Raw genomic sequence first — 17531 nt, forward strand, 5'->3', positions numbered from 1 at the left:
GGTTTTATTTTATTGCATTAAAAGCAGCAGCAATTTAGCTTTTTAAATGCAACTGGGAGCTGAATAAGATGTGTTGTTGTTGACAATCAGTGAATAAGCCCTTCTTAGTTGATCATAGATTAACATTTTCTTGTTTTCAAACTTAAACATTGTTCATTAACGTTGGGCAAAAAGTTATAATTTATTTCATGATTTAGTGTAAATGAAACGTTCAATTCTTTAAAGTGGGTTTGTCAATGCAGTCCTATAACTAACCTAAAATATTAACACTGTTGTGCGTTCGACTTCATATTATAAATCGTGTATATATGTGTATTGTATGCAAGTTAAACTGTGAAATGGCTTTAAAACACAAGTTAAAAAATAAGGGTCCTGTTGATTGAAATCACTTTTTTTCTTTAAATATTTCTGACAAAGTTGAGAAAACGATAGTGTCCACTCTTTTTCTCAGGCTGATTTTGAAAGACAACTTTTTTTTTTGAAAGATGACTCAATGCATTATTTTGGATATTTAAATCATTGCAGTGTGACATATATATTTATAAAAAGTATGGGCTCATTTGTTAAATAGTGTAGCCTTAACTTTATTCTCATGACAGCAGCAGAGTCATGTGCAATGACTCCTCTTGACTTGTGTTTCCCGCTTCAGAGTCAGAGCACTGAAGGATTCTGGGCCTGAGCCGCAAAAAGAGCAGTGAATGAGTGAGAGTGAGAGGCGGGCCCCGCACAGAGGGCACTGGCCCCCGCTTCAGCAGAGGTTAACTCGGCTTCTTCACATCGATGAAAGGGTGGGGAAACGGATTGAGCTTTAAAGAGGAGGACCCCCTGTGCCTGGGGCGGGACCAGTCAGGATGATTTATTAGAGAAACACTAGAGATCCACAGAGAGGCTCAGAAAAGCAGAGAGACACAGAGGGAGAGAGAGAGAGAGAGAGAGAGAGAGAGAGAGAGAGAGAGAGAGAGAGAGAGAGAGAGAGAGGGAGGAAGAGGATCAGAAGGAGGCAGGGAGAGAAAAGGGGGGAGAATCAGAGACAGAGAGAGAATGAAAGAGGGAGAGAGAAAGAGAAAGTCAGGCAGAGAAGATGGGGGGAAGGGGGAGTTAGAGAGGCAAAGGAAGGAGGTGTGTCAGAGAGTTTTTAACTGTTTATAAAAAAGACAACTTCTTTCACTAGTAGTAATAATAAAAGTATCATATTGAATACATTGCTGTAAAACTGTTTATTATAAAGGGAAAATTATTTTTGGACTGATGTAAACATGACATTCCATTAAAATAATAGCCTGCTTTGTACACAAATGATTTAGTTGAATGGGTTTGTAACACAAATAGTTTTATTTTATTTATTGGACTCTATGCACATATTTTTATTTCAACGTGTGAGTAAATCTCATAAATATTTCAATAGGTCGGAGGTGATTGTTGCAACATACAGTGTTCTGGCCTGAAAAGGTCGCACAGTGAGGCACTGTGTGGTTGTCAAAAGGTCCCTGGGCCCCACAGCACTGTCTCGTGTCATATGTTACACTGGAGCCATGGTCAGGGGCCTACAGTAGCCTCTGCACAGCGCTGTCACCGCGTTGCACCGGAGTTTGCTCACGCCACAGAGCAGCACTGCGCGTCATGCAGCGCGCACAGAGAGTAAACACTGTGGGGATTGTAATCTCTTTTTAGGGAGAAAATGGGGCTGTTGTGTCTTTAAGACGCGCTGCTGGTCCCCAATCGCAGCTGCTGGCGCGTGTGTATGTGCGCGCGCACGTGGCTGTGTGACACAGAGGACAGCGCAGATTCATTACTTAAGCAGTACAATGGACATTTATCACCCCGTGGTGTTATTCAAATTCAGTACCAAGCGAGGAGCGGCTCCACTCCTCTCTCGCCTTTTTGTGAAGCGACGCAAGAAAAGCAGAGCGCAGAGAGATGTGCGTCCAGTGAGCAGCCAGTCTGTCAGAGCGCGCCTCTGAGAGAGCACGGAGCAGAGGAGGACCGGGAGCAGAGGAGGAGGACCGGGAGCAGGGGAGGAGGACCGGGAGCAGGGGAGGAGGACCGGGAGCAGGGGAGGAGGACCGGGATGAATGGACGGAGCATCGGTTCGGAGGGCTACAGCCCGCTGCTTCCTCTGTCCTCGGCCTTTTTGACTCTTCCTTTGCTCAGTGATAGTGCCGGGGTTTAGGACCGAGCATCGGCTGGAGAAAAGCGAAGGAACCGGACCAAGGATGCGCCAATGGAACTAATGTCTTTCCTCCTTTTTTATTAGGCGACTATGGGAAAGAATATCAATGATTTTTTTTTTAAACAAGGGTTTTGTGTTTTCGCGCGTGGAACGCCATTGTGTGTAACCCGAGGCGTCACAACTGAACACTGCTTTCAAGATCGATGTCACTACACACAGGTGCAGAAATGGCTTCTCCGGCATCAAGGACTTTGAAATATACCAAAGTAGTTGCGCTGTTTGCTGCCATCGCTTTCGATCCTTTTGAAACACTTGAAAAGTAAAAGCTCTTGAGCCAAAGAGGAGATGACATTTCACTTAAAAATGCAATGGCCATCTTGAGGGCCCGGAGTTGAGAAGAGACTCCCACTTGAAAGGCTTTAACTTTACAACTACAGGCTCTGGAACAACAAAGGCCGCAAGGGACACGACAGGCATTTATTTGCTGTTAATCTTCATGTTTTAGAAAATGTAGTAGACCTTGTGTTCGTTTCTTGTGTTGAACGCTGTTGAACGCATCTTATTTGAATAATAAGTAGGGCTGTATTATACTTTGAGCTGTAGCTGGCTGCTCTGTCTTGGTTTTAGTTTGTACTAGTGGAGCCATTTTTTTGGAATAGAAATGGCAAGCTAATGCTGAGCAAGGTGTCTGAAATAACGCACAGTTTTGCAATCGAAAGTGCCCCAAGCAAACGCTGTCAAAGGGCATTAACAGTCTTAGCAGGTGCACAGTAGGCCTGCACTGGTCAGACGCGTCTTTTAACACTTCATTCCTCCTCAAACCAGCGCACTATGCACGAGCCTTTAGCTACTGATTGTCCAAACGCAATTCTTGTGTAAACTCAAAGTAATCCCCAAGAATTGTGGATGGACATCTGTTGCTGCAGGCTTCTATTCACCACTGTGGTTTGGCCAAGCGCCACAGCAACAACGAGGGCCTCCGCGCACAAAAGAGCCAGTCTGTGGCTCTGTAACTGTTGCACTCAGGTAAGACCCAGTATAAGCCATGTTTGCATGTTGTGGACAGAATCCCGAAAGCCAAGGGCCAATAAAGTCAAGTCAACCGATCCTGCTTCATGTATGTTTTTCAAGCCGCGCGTTGAGGTTGGCCCGATTGGTATTTACACTTTGTCGAAGATCTAATCAAGACTGTTTGTTCTAAATGGCAAATATCGACTTAAAGCATCGATGGATCGACGATCTTTGGCAAAGAGTAGAAGCAGCAAGTTGAGTGGTCCCAGAGTGAGGCCTGCGTTACGCACAGCCTCACGAGCACAGGAAAGGGCTGATGGAGCTGAACACTGAGGCATTATTATGGTAACAGCATTCATGAAATAATTAACGAGCAAATATGTTTGATGAAAAAAACAAATATTAGTTTCTAACAAGTAAATACCAGCAGGCTAATTGTTATTCAAGCTCAAATGATAGTGTGTGTAAAGAGAGCACATACACAGTACAAACATGCAGCACGAAGCACATGTGGAGAACAATAAAGGCTTTACATAAGACAAATCATGCTCAAGCTAGAAGAGTCAAATAATAATGTCCAACAAATAAGAATGAATAACGAAACAACGTGAGATATTTGACCAAACGTTTCATCTAAAATAACGAACTGAACAGTTAAACATAGTAATTTCTTGAACAATTTATCAAAAATAACAATGAAACAATTACTATAAAGCCATTTACTAAAAAATAATTCAGATTGTAATCTGTTCAGTGTCAAATATACACGTGCGTAATATGCCAGCCATTTTGGTGTATTTTTGTGTTAACATTAAAAGCTGTGTTTCTACAGATGCAAACAAACGCAGTGAGTTATTAATATCTATTATCAAAGTTTACATGTGTTTTATTTCTAAACTTAAAGCTTAAAGACACGCCATGTTTTTACTTAAATGATCCAGATCTGTTTTAGCTACAGCATAAATTTAGGGCCTATTAAAATAGCATTAAATCACTGTAAGTAAATTTATAAATAAATAAATTTCGTTTATCTTAAGGAAAGATGAACAGAGTTTTAAAGCTGGTGTGCCTCTTAAAAGCATTAAAAGTCATAAGAATGCGGGTTGAAGGCTACTAAAATCGTGCAGTCATTAAGAATGTGCTTGAAAGGTTGATTCTAGAAATATTATCAGCCAAATTACTAAAAGTCAATTATTCGTATTTTTGTGAGTGCAAAATATAACATGTGAAATTACTCGTTTTATTTATTTGTATTCCAATTTACAGCATAAAGCAGCAGGTGGCTGCCTGGGAAATAAGGTTAAATAATAAGCAATTTAGCCAGCCTTTCATAAACCAGCCACGTGAGCGTTATTTTGTTTCTTTTTGATCAATATATTACATGTACAGGCCTATATCTATTCATATTTTGTCTATCTGAATTGTTGTATTTATAAACGTATATCGATATTTGGTAAAATCAACTCTCCATTTGGCCAAACTTCCTCATTGGCCCTTCTGATTCTCAAACACATGCCAATGGACATTTATTTTTATTCAGCAACTTTTGAGCGTCCTGAGGCCTAAAGTATGAGCTTATTATAAGAGACTGTTCAGCTCTGCCTCAGCAGCTCCTTTGCGGTCTTAATACGCACATATAACGATCAGACACGCAGTGGGAAACGTACACGCATGTCACAAATAAAGGTTGTGTTGGTCTAAATGCGGTGGCGCGCATATTTAAAAGATAAATATCAAAGGATCCGCATCATTCAAAGCTTCCAACCCTAAAACAGTGCGAACTGTAGACTGAGGAGCAGAATGAAGGAGGCCTACAGTAGGATGAACACGCTTGGCCTGCACCAGCTGACTCACTGTGTAGTCTCTCTCCCTCGCACCCTCATTAGCATTTCTTTTCTAGCGCCATTATGATTCGGTTTCCCGTTGCAAATCGGACTTCACAACCGAAAAAAGGTTTTAGGTCGCCCCGGGCGTTCTGGGGTGGGCAGCCTGAAGGCAGGACCTCGACCTCCCGCAGCGGTGCTGTAACACACACTCCACTTAGCCCGTACACACGGACACACACTCCATCCCCCACTTATGAATATGCGAGTTTGGTGAAATCTCCCTTTAGTCCGCTTTAATCAGCCTAAAACTGCGATGTGATCACAGAGCCGGCGCACATCGATCAGATAGAGCCTCAGCCATCACCGTGAGTTATCCAGGCGTCATGTCAAATCCTAATTGAGTCAAACGTTTGGCTGTGGCCCTCTCAATGCTGCAGCCCAAACTGAGCTACAGCTGTTCTTGTTACAGACACTGCAGCCTCTCAGTGGGTCGCCTCTTTAATCTGGAGAGATCTTCTGCAAATTAAAACGTCCTGTAACAGAAGACTGACTGTTCATTTATTCTGTTGTATTTATTTATTTGATCACTGCAGGACAAACATACATCATTGTCCAATTAAGCATGTTTACAAAATATAATACAATACAAAACAATGTTTTCTTTAATTATTAGTACATAAAGATAATGTATATGTCAGACTCATGGTGGGTTATCTGCACTCACTGTAATGTAACCACATACACAACCTATTATCTATAATATTCTACCAACTATAGTCACAATAGATTTTGAAAGGCTGTCCAATAACCCAATCTCTTTTGCATGAATACAGTATTTTCAAAGCTCTGCTGCCAGGTCACTCTTTAGGAGAACGTCCTTTGGTCCAACATTAAAGCTGGAATGTCTCACGAGTGCATGCCTTTCATGGTAACGGCGGCTAAAGTCATTCCTGTAGACTAATGTCTACTAGCTCAGTGGTCACAGTGAGGCCTGGCACTGCGCCGCGTCCAATCAGGAGGCACGTTATTGGGCTGTCACGAAGAGGAAGTGAACAAAGGCCCGAGTCCATATTATATACATGTTGAGGCACTTATTTCTTATCCATCTATCCTCCGTGAAGAGTGGAAATGAACACTACGTCGTCCTGGTCTTGCAGCTCGTACTTTAACTCCCCCTGAAAACAAAGTATTAGACATTTAACATAAGGAAATATAATATACCAATCCTGTGGAAATGTAGAGAACTAAGAACTCAAAGGGAATCTGAGCCACGGCAAGCATTTCATCCAATTCACAAGTTGGCAATCCAGTAATAGAATCAATAGATTAAAGTGAAGCTCGGAGTGTGTATTCAGTGATCAAACCAAAGGACACGTTACTCAGAGGAATACACACGTAATGACCACAAGAATCACTTTTCCTCAATTTACATCAGTCAAGAGCCAGAAGAACCGTGTAGGACCGAGGTCTGAGGCACGCTGCGGGTTAAATCACCGCATTTACAGGATGCGTCGACACCTGAGCTCAGATCATTTGTGGTGGCGTGGAACAGGTGAAGGCAAACGAGGCGTCGCTGCTCACCATTAGCTCCCAATCTGCGTCATTGATGAGCACCAGGATCCCCGGCCTCCTGCGGGACAAGAAAACACATCACTGACGCCCTGTCCCAAAGGAAATGAAAGAGCTTCTGAAAACGTCATATTAATGTATCACAGTCTGTCGTTAAATACAAGTGAAAAATAAAGGATCATTTTTATTTTTTCATTAAAACAACATTAAATATTTGTATCTACAAGTTCCGGGATGCATACAGTAATAATATAAATTATACATATAGTGTATGCATAATATGCTTGATTTATCTGAAAAATAATGATAAATAATTCAATGTAAAAATAAACATTTTCTTCCCTGTCAGAAATATAATAAATATTGATTATTTTCACAAAAGTGTAGAATTTCTGATAATTTCTACAAAAATACAATTAAAATAAAATAAATTAAACATAATAATGTAATTGTAATATATTATGTCAGAGTGTAACAATGGCACGCAAAGGACAACATTAATGAGTAAAAGCATGTTTGTAGAACATTTAGGACACATTTGTGATTAGAATTGAATTTGGTGCATAATCTCCAGCCATAGATAATTTTCTAACAAACTAGCAATAACGTATAATAGTAAAAACTGTCAGATTAAAATAATGAGGGTCCAAAAATATCTCTCGTTTGCAAAAAAAAAAAGAAAAAAAAAGGGAAAGAAAAAGTAATGGGTGTAATGGGGAAGGGTGAGAACATGGCCCCAACCAGTGCACACTTTCTTTCAAAAGGTTGTTACGTTTGTCTTGAGGAAAAATAAATGATCTCCACGTAATATACATTATACATTATACATAAACATACAGGGTAGATTTGGGTCTGAACGAGCGGCTGCTGTTGCACCTTGTCTGAGATCAGTGACAACGAGCATCTGCAAACAGCCGAGATGACAAAAAGGAGGAGGAAATGAGGCTAAATAATGTTGAAAAAGCAAGTGTTAGTGATGCCGTGGTGCTATTGTGTTTTAAAGACAGTGCGGGCTCTTGGTGCTGCGCACACAAAACACACATCTAATCTATAGGGTTTATAGGTAGCCATGCTTTTTCTCCATTCATTGGTGGGGTGGTGCTATAAATAGTGGTGCACAAAGGCAGCTGTAAAAGTCAGCCAGTCCTATAAGACTGCTGTGTGCCCCGGACGCGCACACACACACAAACACACATGTAAGGACGAAGGCACAGCAGCACACAGGTAATCATCGCACTGAAACCCATCAGCTGAAGGTTAGCCCCTTTTTCCAGCAAAGAGTGGAAAGAAATACAGCTTGACCTGCAGCCGACACCGCTGATAAAAAGTACAATTATTCTTTACATTGTCACTGCTGTTGTGTGTAAACAAGAGACATCACAAAGTGTTTACAAATTATCTACACAATCACATTTTCTGCAGATTCTTATTTTGTTCTGGTTCATTTAGTGACAAATCATAACTTACATTAATAATAAATACATCTTAAGTTTCAAACGTACAACTTTATTTTGGATGGAAATGTTTGGTTTGACTATTGGGCTCCAAAAATGCTTGTGGTTGAAAGCGTTAAATTTAGTTCAAAATTTGGATTTATTTATTTATAGTCCGTCTGTTCAGTTTCTTTAAATCGATTAACCGGTCGCTTTATCAAACAATATCGATTTACTGTTGACCACTGAATTCTTGGCATCATTTTACATTACATAAAAGGAAATAATCAAGAATCATCCTCAAAACTGGCATTATAAGCCATTATAAACTGGTACATTTAAAGAAATATTTGGTTAATTTATTTGTAAATTCTCAGAGGCCATTATATTTTTCCTCTTCTGTTCAGCATGACGAGCTTCAGTATTAGAAAAGCTGGCAATTAATTGACCAATTAATCAATTAAAGACCTCAGATGTTCATTTTGGACTTTTTGTCTATTTGTTTTTTGAAGGTCTTGCGGGTAGAACTACTACTTGGTTCAGTGTCTGTATGCATGCTCTTCAAAGCCTGAATGTTTCCCCAACTCGAACAGCTTCCTTCAGGGACGGTGTCCATGTTCAGCATCAGATCAAGTGTGTGTCAAGTGCAGGCCTCACTTACACGGAGTCCCCCTGCACAAAGAGCTCGGGCCGCTCCTTCAGCAGGTTCTGTTGGATCCACACCAGCAGCTGCTTCACGTCCCCTGCACACACACGGGCACAAAGCCGGGGCAGACAACACGGGGCAAAGGTCAGAGGTGAGGGGTCAAGGTGCACAGTCCCAGCCTCCTGGTCGATGTGACGCGACAGAAGCGCCAGGCGGGACGAGGCTGGCTCTACATGCGTCCGTACTGTGTGTGCGTGGGGAGGCGCATGTATATGGATGAGTGTATGTTTGGGGGGGGCCAAGACCGCCAACGTTCACCTTGGATGGAGACCAGACCAAATGCAAAACGTAAATCTAATATTTGTATCATTTTCTTTACATATGATTATTTGACTTGCAGAGTTTAAAACATAACATGAAACGTTCTTTATTAAAACTCAGCACAGCCGCTAAAATTATTCAGTTCATCCCAATAAAAAGCTAAATGAAAAGCCCAACAATAATATCCTTTGTCCAAGTCGAACCCTAATGTGTCCAGTCTGCTTCTGGATATCAGCGCGGCTTGAATTTTCTATGAGTCTGACCCCTTGAACAATCAGATTGACCTTGCCACGTCAGACCGACAGCCACAAAGGCAATGACAATGAGGGGTTTAAGGACAAAACATCTAAACATCCAACAATGAATATCTTGACGTTAAGGTGCACGTTAACGCTACAGATTTGAGCGTGTGTGTGTGTGTGAGCGCGAGTGTGTGTGGCCTTACGGCGTTTTGTTCTAGCACAGAGCAGAACGCTATGTATAGACTATGAGACGTAAATAGGTGGAGTGCAGTCCCACGGCCGCTGCTGTCCCGTGTGCGATCACAGGTGCGAAATACAGAGGCAGGACGACTTGAAATTGTGTGACTGCAGCGCGGCAACTTGGCTCACACACACACACACACACACACACGCGACAAGATACAGCAGAAGAAGATGCCACGATCAGCGCAATGTCTCAAATGAAAAGTCAAACGGAGGACTGGTCGTGGATGGCGGCGGCAGATGGAGCGGCGAGCGTTCGGAGCCAGGTGTGCGGAGCGAGCACAAGTCTGTGGGCGTACTACATCACATAGACTCAAGAGTTCAGCCGCATCAAACCAAAAGCTAATATCACATTAGCCGAGCGCGCTGCCGCTTGACCCTCTGGATGAAGCCGGAGGCATGCTCGTCATTACAATTCTCAATTTCGTAACAGACCGGCGACTGAATGAACTGCGATACCCACCGTGACACGCGATGTATGAAAATATTACGACTGTGTGTCGCAAACCACATCACCAAGCGATTGTCATTTACTTCAAGTGTGCAGCAATTATTTTAAACTAGCAGCGGAAATGACTGTACTTATGGATCATGAAAACAGATCAAAACTGCAATATGTTGTACACTAGGGTGATTCATTTGCTTAATTGTGACCTATAACACATAATCATAGTTATATTTTGATAATTATAATTGTTATCTGGACTATACAGACCCTAAAACACACACACAGAATATTTTTTTTTACCCAAGACAGTGGAAATATAAACGCAATATGGGGAAAAAAACTAAATAAAAATCTGATTTTTCATCAATAATTCACTTTTTTCATAAATATCCTCTATCTAGAAGCCTTCAGTTAGCATATTTCAACCTTTTTTGCTTGATAACATATTTAAAAAGTCTCAAGTGTATAAAATAAATGTTTGACACAAAAATGTAACGTCCCAGCCCTATTGTGCACCAATCATTAATAATGTTAGAGACGTTAGGGCTGCAACTAACAATTATTTGATTTGATATATTCGATTGTACTTTCGATTAATCATTTTGTCGTTTAGAACCCATTTTACCCAGTTAGAGCTGGACTGAGGACATCCGGGCAGAGATTGTTTTGTCAAAAGGGTGTTTCAATTAAAAGCACAACATTTACACATTTCCCATGTCGTTTTATGCGATTCTTGCTCTGTCCGAGTAATAAAAACTCTTCTCTCAGATCATGGCCTGTTTTGGAGTCCGTGTTTTGACCAGTTAACCGCTATTCGATTACAATTAGTTGCGATTAATCGATGAACTTGTTGCAGCGCTGACAGAAAGGTGTACGTAGAGGCTAGGTGCGTTTGTAAAACCAAGAAATCACCAGACGAGCTTAAAACGGCGGTTAAGACGCCTGCACCTTTCGTCATTACAACTCTGCGTGTCACTGCATGGCAAACGCACCTCTGGAGACACCCGCCTCGTCATGAAACATAGGATCATATGACGTGAACATAAAAAAACACGTATGGCTTTGTGCCTCGCTGCGTCCTGCCCAGGTTGAATGCACATCAGTCTGTGGCTTGGTGGTATAATGACAGTGCTGGCTTTCTCGAGGGCTTGAGTATGGGGAAAAAAATCTGCTCATAAGTATGTGTAAAAAAGGAGATGAACAATTCGCTTTAAAAGACATGCACACAAAACGACAAAGCTGTGAATATTGACCTGTCCCTCTGCAGGGCTAAAAACAGAACTAATCACTGGTGCAGTCATAACTCCTTCTTTGTGGAGACTCCTTTCTGCCTCGGACGATTGGTATTTTTCTCCACCATTACCCCTTATTCGCTCTTTCATCCCACTGCCCATTTACTTTTTCATTTGCTCGGCCTCTCTTCCTTTCACGCACACTCATAAAACCAGCCCCTCCTCTCTCTCTCTCTCTCGCTGACTCTCTCGCTGACTCTCTCTCCATCTCTCTCTCTCCATCTCTCTCTCTCCCTCTTTCTGCTTCTACCTTTTGCCCTCCTGATTTTATATCCTCCTTCCAACGCGCTCGGCCGTCAACCATGTAAAAGTTGCACAGGGGGACATAAACAGGTAGCCTTAACTTGACGATTCATTTCAAGCAAGCCATACGTGGGACACGGTGTAAAGCAGCAAAGGTTTTAAAGGAAATACAGAATCGCATCACAAATTAAATAGTGCATGGCTTGGGGGAGTGACCTTCGATGAAGACGCAGGGTTGATGTTGATTACGATAAAAAAGATAAACAGATGGAGGGGCAAAAGGATGAGGGCGCACAGACGAAGGAGTGCAGAAAATGCGTCACAGGCTCCAGAGGCATTCTGGGAAAGCCTGCGTTGCGTGGGTGGGAAAGGAGAAACCGACGAAGGGGAGGGAAAAGGCGCCATTTTGACGCAATTTCAAACCCCAGCCGCTTTGCATTGTGGTTAAAAGAAACGGCAAACACTAAACGACTGGCTATTTTCTCCCTTTGAATTTGGAGTGCATATTTGAGTCGGTCGTGTTGCGCGGGGAACGGGGCGAGCGATCCATCTCGCTGGTGATACGTGGGGCAAACGGTGTGCGCGGCGTACAGACCAGGGGTTTTGTTGTGGATGTGAGTGTCTGTGTGGGGGTGGGGGCTTTCAGTCGAGGGTCATCAATCACCGGGCTGGGGTCAAAGCGAAATGCGAAAGATTGAGAACCAATTATTTTTGCCTGCTCCACACCCGGCGATCGCTACGGCCAGACATTCACGCATCTATCGGAAACAAATATATTCTTATAAAAGAGCTGGATAGTTGAGGAACATTGTACACAAGCATAGACTGGACTTAATAACAACTTGCTAAACGAGCAATAACCAGGAAACAGGCATCATTTTCAGATCTTTCCCTTTAGTAATCATGAAGTGTGGATAATGATTGACTTGCAAACAGCTCAACTAAAAAATAATCAACTTGTTTTTTCTATACTATTCAAATCTTTGTGTAATTTAACAGCATAAATCTATTTAAAAGGGGCTAAGCATTCTCCTTTTCTAGTGCCTATAAGTGCTCATATATTTGACTTGGGCTAGTGCAGCAAGTTCATTTGTGTTTTACATTCCTTGTTCTGGTAAACTTTTGTCTTTTTGTTGTCCTGGTAACACGACATAGCTTCACAAATGAAAACCCTTTGTTCAAAGAACAAAAGGGACATATTTTGACTTTCTTGCTGGGATAAGCAACACTGCTATAGCGCCTTCGCTCAAGGCAGTGCTAACTTTTTAAATGTATAGCTTCTACAAATATCGGCAAACAAACAACTATCAAACTACCAGTCTTCGACCCAGTCCTGAGCTGAGGTTAGGAAATGAAAAGAGCTTCAGGCAGGTCTCCCTTGGCACGGCTATGACTCGTTAGTGACCTGTGATAGAAAGAGTCTGGGTCTCACAGTCACATAAAATTCAATCAATATGGATCCAGGGGTGAAGAGGTTTTATGTATTAACAAGTAAGAAGTCGTCATGCAGAAGGTGAGCTGGAAAAGTCCTGGACAAGCATTTTGCTTCTCTCAGAAGGGACATTAAAGTTTGCAATATATATTTTATCTCTTAATATGTGCCTCCTTTCCCTCTAAAAATCCAGCACGACTAGTATTATTCCTGTGGACATCCTGTGCAGACTTATTGCTACATTTATACATTTATATTTAAGAAGAAAATACTTTCTCAACTCAACTCCTGACAGAGTCATTTGTTCAGTGTTGCTGACCGGGTTGTATTGTACCAGACTTTTCCTGAGTCAATTCCTGTTTGATTAGGGTGACATTTGCATGGAAACCCCTGCACATGCAGTAGCAGTGGTAACAGGACTGTGGCCGCCCAGCAGCACTGACTGAATGAAGGGTCAAGACAAGCAGCAGGCCACAGTTTTGGAAGTTTGAATCCTGACTGACAATTTACTGCATGTCCTCCCTTCTCGCTCATAAGATAAGATAAGATAATCCTTTATTGTCCCACATCATCCCCAGTTCACACTAAACTGTCCTTTCTATTAAAGCCAATGGGCAAAAAATCCTTTATAACTGTAATATTGTAGTTTCACATAATATGAATTGGTATATTACAAAATCAACAACATATTTGGTGTATTTGGACAAAAGTTGTATAAAAACAATTAAAGGCTTATCTTTATCTTATTTTAATGCTTACACTTAAACATAATCTCATAATATTGCTAAATGGCCTGGCTGGAACCTTCGATCGCTTATTTCATTGTCACTGTTCATTTTATTTTATTTTTTAATGATGCATAATTAATAGTGTTGCATTTTATTTATCATTTCAAAATGAAATATTTGTCGATAACTCAGTTAATAAAATCATATTCTACTCTCTAGTTAATAGAATATCATTTTAATAGTAATAACAGTAAGGAACAGTATAAAGGCTTGGCTGAAATAACCAAACCAGTCATTAAATTTAAGACGGTAAAGAAGAATGTAAAAAAATACATAAAACATTAACTTTCAAGTTAATATTAGGTATACAGTGTACTCACAGGGCTCTGATTGGTTTGGAAGAGTCACGTGGTGTTTCTTAACGCCGTCAAACAGCAGTTCTGCGCCTCCACTGCAGAAATACAACTATGAATAACACAGTCATTTACAAGCAAATGAAACACAATTACTTAAATAACGACTTCATGAAGACAAGTAGTCCTTACGGAGTCAAAGATAAAACAAAACATAATGCCGAGATATGAATAAAAAATGAATAAATAAAAAGGCTTCAATGCATTAAGTCAGGTTACATATGCTAGCTGTTGTTAGCTGTTTCTGTAAAGCAATGTAGTACTTCAGGTCGCAGATGCTCGACACATTTATTTAAGATGTAAATATGTATTGTTAAAGTTATCGCCGTAAACTCGCTATAAGTTTACAACAGCATTAAGGCGAGATTGCATAAAACCCTATATAAACCTACCCAAACTCCAGGTTTATGGATATGGGCGCTGCCATGTTGTTGGCACGTGCAAGAGGAGACGGAACAGGAAGTGACGTCGGGCTGCGCTCTTCAGGCGACACGAGCATAGATCTATTACAGCTGAAGAGCATGAAGGTGTGAATTGTGTGTTTATCAAATCAAATCATCATCAAATCATCGAATCAATTTATTTTTGTTTACATTTTACAAATATATTACAAACTAATTACATCTGTAATCTAAACGGCACAGATGGGTTACCCAAGAACAGTAAAGGACAAAGTCTTGTGAGTGACTTAAATTAAGTTAAATACTCATTATTAAATTTATGAAGAAAAAAAAATCTATCCATCTATCTATCTATCTATCTATCTATCTATCTATATATATATCTATCTATCTATTTATATATATATATATATATATATATATATATATATATATATATATATATATATATATACATATCTATGTATATCTATATCTATCTATCTATCTATCTATCTATATATATAATAACAACTTTAGTAGATCTGTTGGTTCTTTGATTCTTTGTGTGTGTTAGTTTGTATCGGCGAAATATTTATATTGGTGTACTATTTATAATGATAGAAATACAGGGAGCATGTCATGGGTGTGTGAATGCACATCTGTCTGTCTCTCCCTTTTCTCCACATGTATAGATCCTCAATCATAGCAGTGACAGGTCCATTCCCAGTATACATGGCTGGGAGGATATGGGTGGGGGTAAAAAGGGGGTCGGTCAGAGGTTTGAATTGCAAATCTCCTGCCTTCTGTTGGCGTCCAAGCCATAGCAGGCCTTTGCCTGTCTGTATTCATGTGTTAATGAGGAGTCAGTGCAGGGGCACATAGACAGATCGACCAGGGGCCTGGCAGGGGCCAGTGTGATGCGTGGGTGAGAGAGGCAGGCGGGAAAACGTCTCCCAATGGTGCACACAACCCGAGGAAAGTTTAAACCATAATAAAGATGTGCTGAGTGTCACAAGCTGAAAAGTGAGACATGCAAATGCTTTAAGGAGAAAGTGAAGAGCCATATGTTTCACGGATGTAGAATGACTCTGTTTCTGGACTGGGTGTCAGGTCCTGCAATCTTGATCGGGTCTTTTTTTAGATGTTATTTTGTAAATAGAAAAGTGAGGTTATTATAGTTTTTTTATAGTCTATGGTTTTTGTTTTACAAACTTCTGTTTAATACAATTATGACACTCCTGCCTTGCCTAGTTTAACAAATGGTGTTCCTACATTTCTTCTTGTTTATCTCAGCACAGCACCTCTGGATCACCTGTGCTGCAGAAGCATCTGCTGCACTGCGAGCAAATGACTCCAGCGCTTGGGTCACACATGACAGGTGACCATGAGCAGCACAAGGGATAAGCCTGGACTGGGATGGATTAGGGCTGAATGATGATGCTTGGATGGCTGCATGGCTGGCTTGCAGGCCGGAGAGGGTTTTGGGTGTGTTTCAATAAAGAACACGAGGCTCCGAAATTAACATGTACCATGATACCAAGCAGGGAGAATCCCCTTAGAGATTACATTCATAACATGTTACGCCTATGAAACTGTATGGAGAGCGGAGACAAAGAGCAAAGGGGATGATAATTTACCATTGTAGCCCCATCCTATTCTTTCCTCTTTGTCCATTGTCCACTGATGCGCTTTGGTTGTCTCTCTCCGTTTTGTATCAAAGCCTAATCATATTCTCTTACTATCTATTTTAGGTATCACCTGGAAAACACAGTGTAACAGCTGCCGGGCCGCACTGCTGCCTTCTGCATGAAGAGGGCCTGTGCAACAGCGGCACTCCAACATCTGTGTGGTGGCTCTCATATACACACGCATGGCGACAAAAGCAGAGGAACACACTCCATCTGTCTCTGTCTGCCTCCCGCTGCCATCACCATAGACCTGTCTGCACAACAATGTCAGAGGCTTTTTGCACCAACTCGCATGCCCAGTGCACCCCGCGACGGGCACTTCTTTGCAAGGCAGCACTCGTAAACTGTCACCTACTGGAGGCATAAAACACTGTCAGGAGAGAGTGCTGCTGGTGGAGATGATAAAAGAGGAACAAAGGGTTACAGAACAGTGCGATCGGAGCCAAGAGTAGACTGCAGACACCTACATATACACATATACACACAAACACTTATACACATAAACACTTATGCACATGTACACTACTGAGGCCTGCTCTGGATCTGCAGAGGCCCTGGGGGTTGTTACCCTGCTGGTTAATATGACGCACTGGATATCGTGTGAGTCACTATTAACTGTTAACTGGTCAATACTAACTGCATACTATTTATATGCATTACTTTCATGGTTATCATGTAGCGTTAGTAGAAAGCAATTATATGTTTGAATTAATTTCAATTCGAATGTGTAACTGTTTTTCTGCTGACTTTTAGAGCTAAATGTTTGTTTTATGTCATGTCGAAAACTATCTTGTTTGATCAACTATCTATCTTGGAATTGTGAGAAACAAAGCTGGTAATGTTATTCAATGGCAAAAATATGCTGTAAAAGCATCAAGCATGTAATGTTGTAATTGTTTTAAAACTATAAATATATTCTAGGAATAAAAAGACTTTGCAATTTCTGTGATATTCTAATAAATATGATGCTGTTTAAATGCTCTTTAAACACGTGGAAACCAAACAAACACATGGGCATTCATTTTATTTAAAAAAAAGAGAAGTGAATTGCTTTTTACAGTACATAAAAAAACATGACATACAATATTTTATCATAGGCTTTTTTGCTTTTAAGGTTTCCATCATTCAGTCCTGTCTGAGCACTTTTGAGCAAACAGAATTCAACAAACATTTCAGCAACTTGTCCCAATCAAAAAGGAAAGCATTTGGCAGCCACCACTTCAGTACAATTGTGGGTTTACTGTTTTCTCACTAAAGGGCGCACTCTACTGGGAAGAAATGGGAATGGCTTTCTGTATCTTTTCAGAACACAATAGTGTAACTCAGTGGTTCTCAAAGGCTTTCAGTCCCCCCATTGTAACAATTGTTGGCATTTGTGTTCCCCAAACAGAAATTAAAAAACTATATGTCTAATGGTGGGCATAGGCCTAGATAAATGAATCT

The 17531-nt window shown here is 41.0% G+C and overlaps 1 protein-coding gene and 1 long non-coding RNA gene across 2 annotated transcripts; one reads left to right on the plus strand and one right to left on the minus strand.

The window, feature by feature from the left end:
- The first annotated feature begins 2894 nt into the window (after positions 1 to 2894).
- On the plus strand, positions 2895 to 3681 carry LOC140367433 (uncharacterized). Its single transcript, XR_011928118.1, has 2 exons — positions 2895 to 3196; positions 3302 to 3681. It is a non-coding gene; the product is annotated as an uncharacterized lncRNA (long non-coding RNA).
- Positions 3682 to 5562: 1881 nt separating this feature from the next.
- urm1 (ubiquitin related modifier 1) lies at positions 5563 to 14487 on the minus strand. Its single transcript, XM_072455320.1, has 5 exons — positions 14410 to 14487; positions 13985 to 14055; positions 8671 to 8752; positions 6589 to 6637; positions 5563 to 6182 (listed from the first exon to the last, which is right to left on the minus strand). Exons 1-5 carry the CDS (start codon positions 14442 to 14444, stop codon positions 6114 to 6116), a joined length of 306 nt encoding a protein of 101 aa, XP_072311421.1. The 5' UTR covers positions 14445 to 14487; the 3' UTR covers positions 5563 to 6113.
- Between the last annotated feature and the right edge of the window lie 3044 nt (positions 14488 to 17531).

The sequence above is a fragment of the Eucyclogobius newberryi genome, unplaced genomic scaffold, assembly GCF_026437365.1.
Source record: "Eucyclogobius newberryi isolate DKJ021-1_F unplaced genomic scaffold, fEucNew1.0.hap1 SCAF_2, whole genome shotgun sequence".
NCBI lineage: Eukaryota > Metazoa > Chordata > Actinopteri > Gobiiformes > Gobiidae > Eucyclogobius > Eucyclogobius newberryi.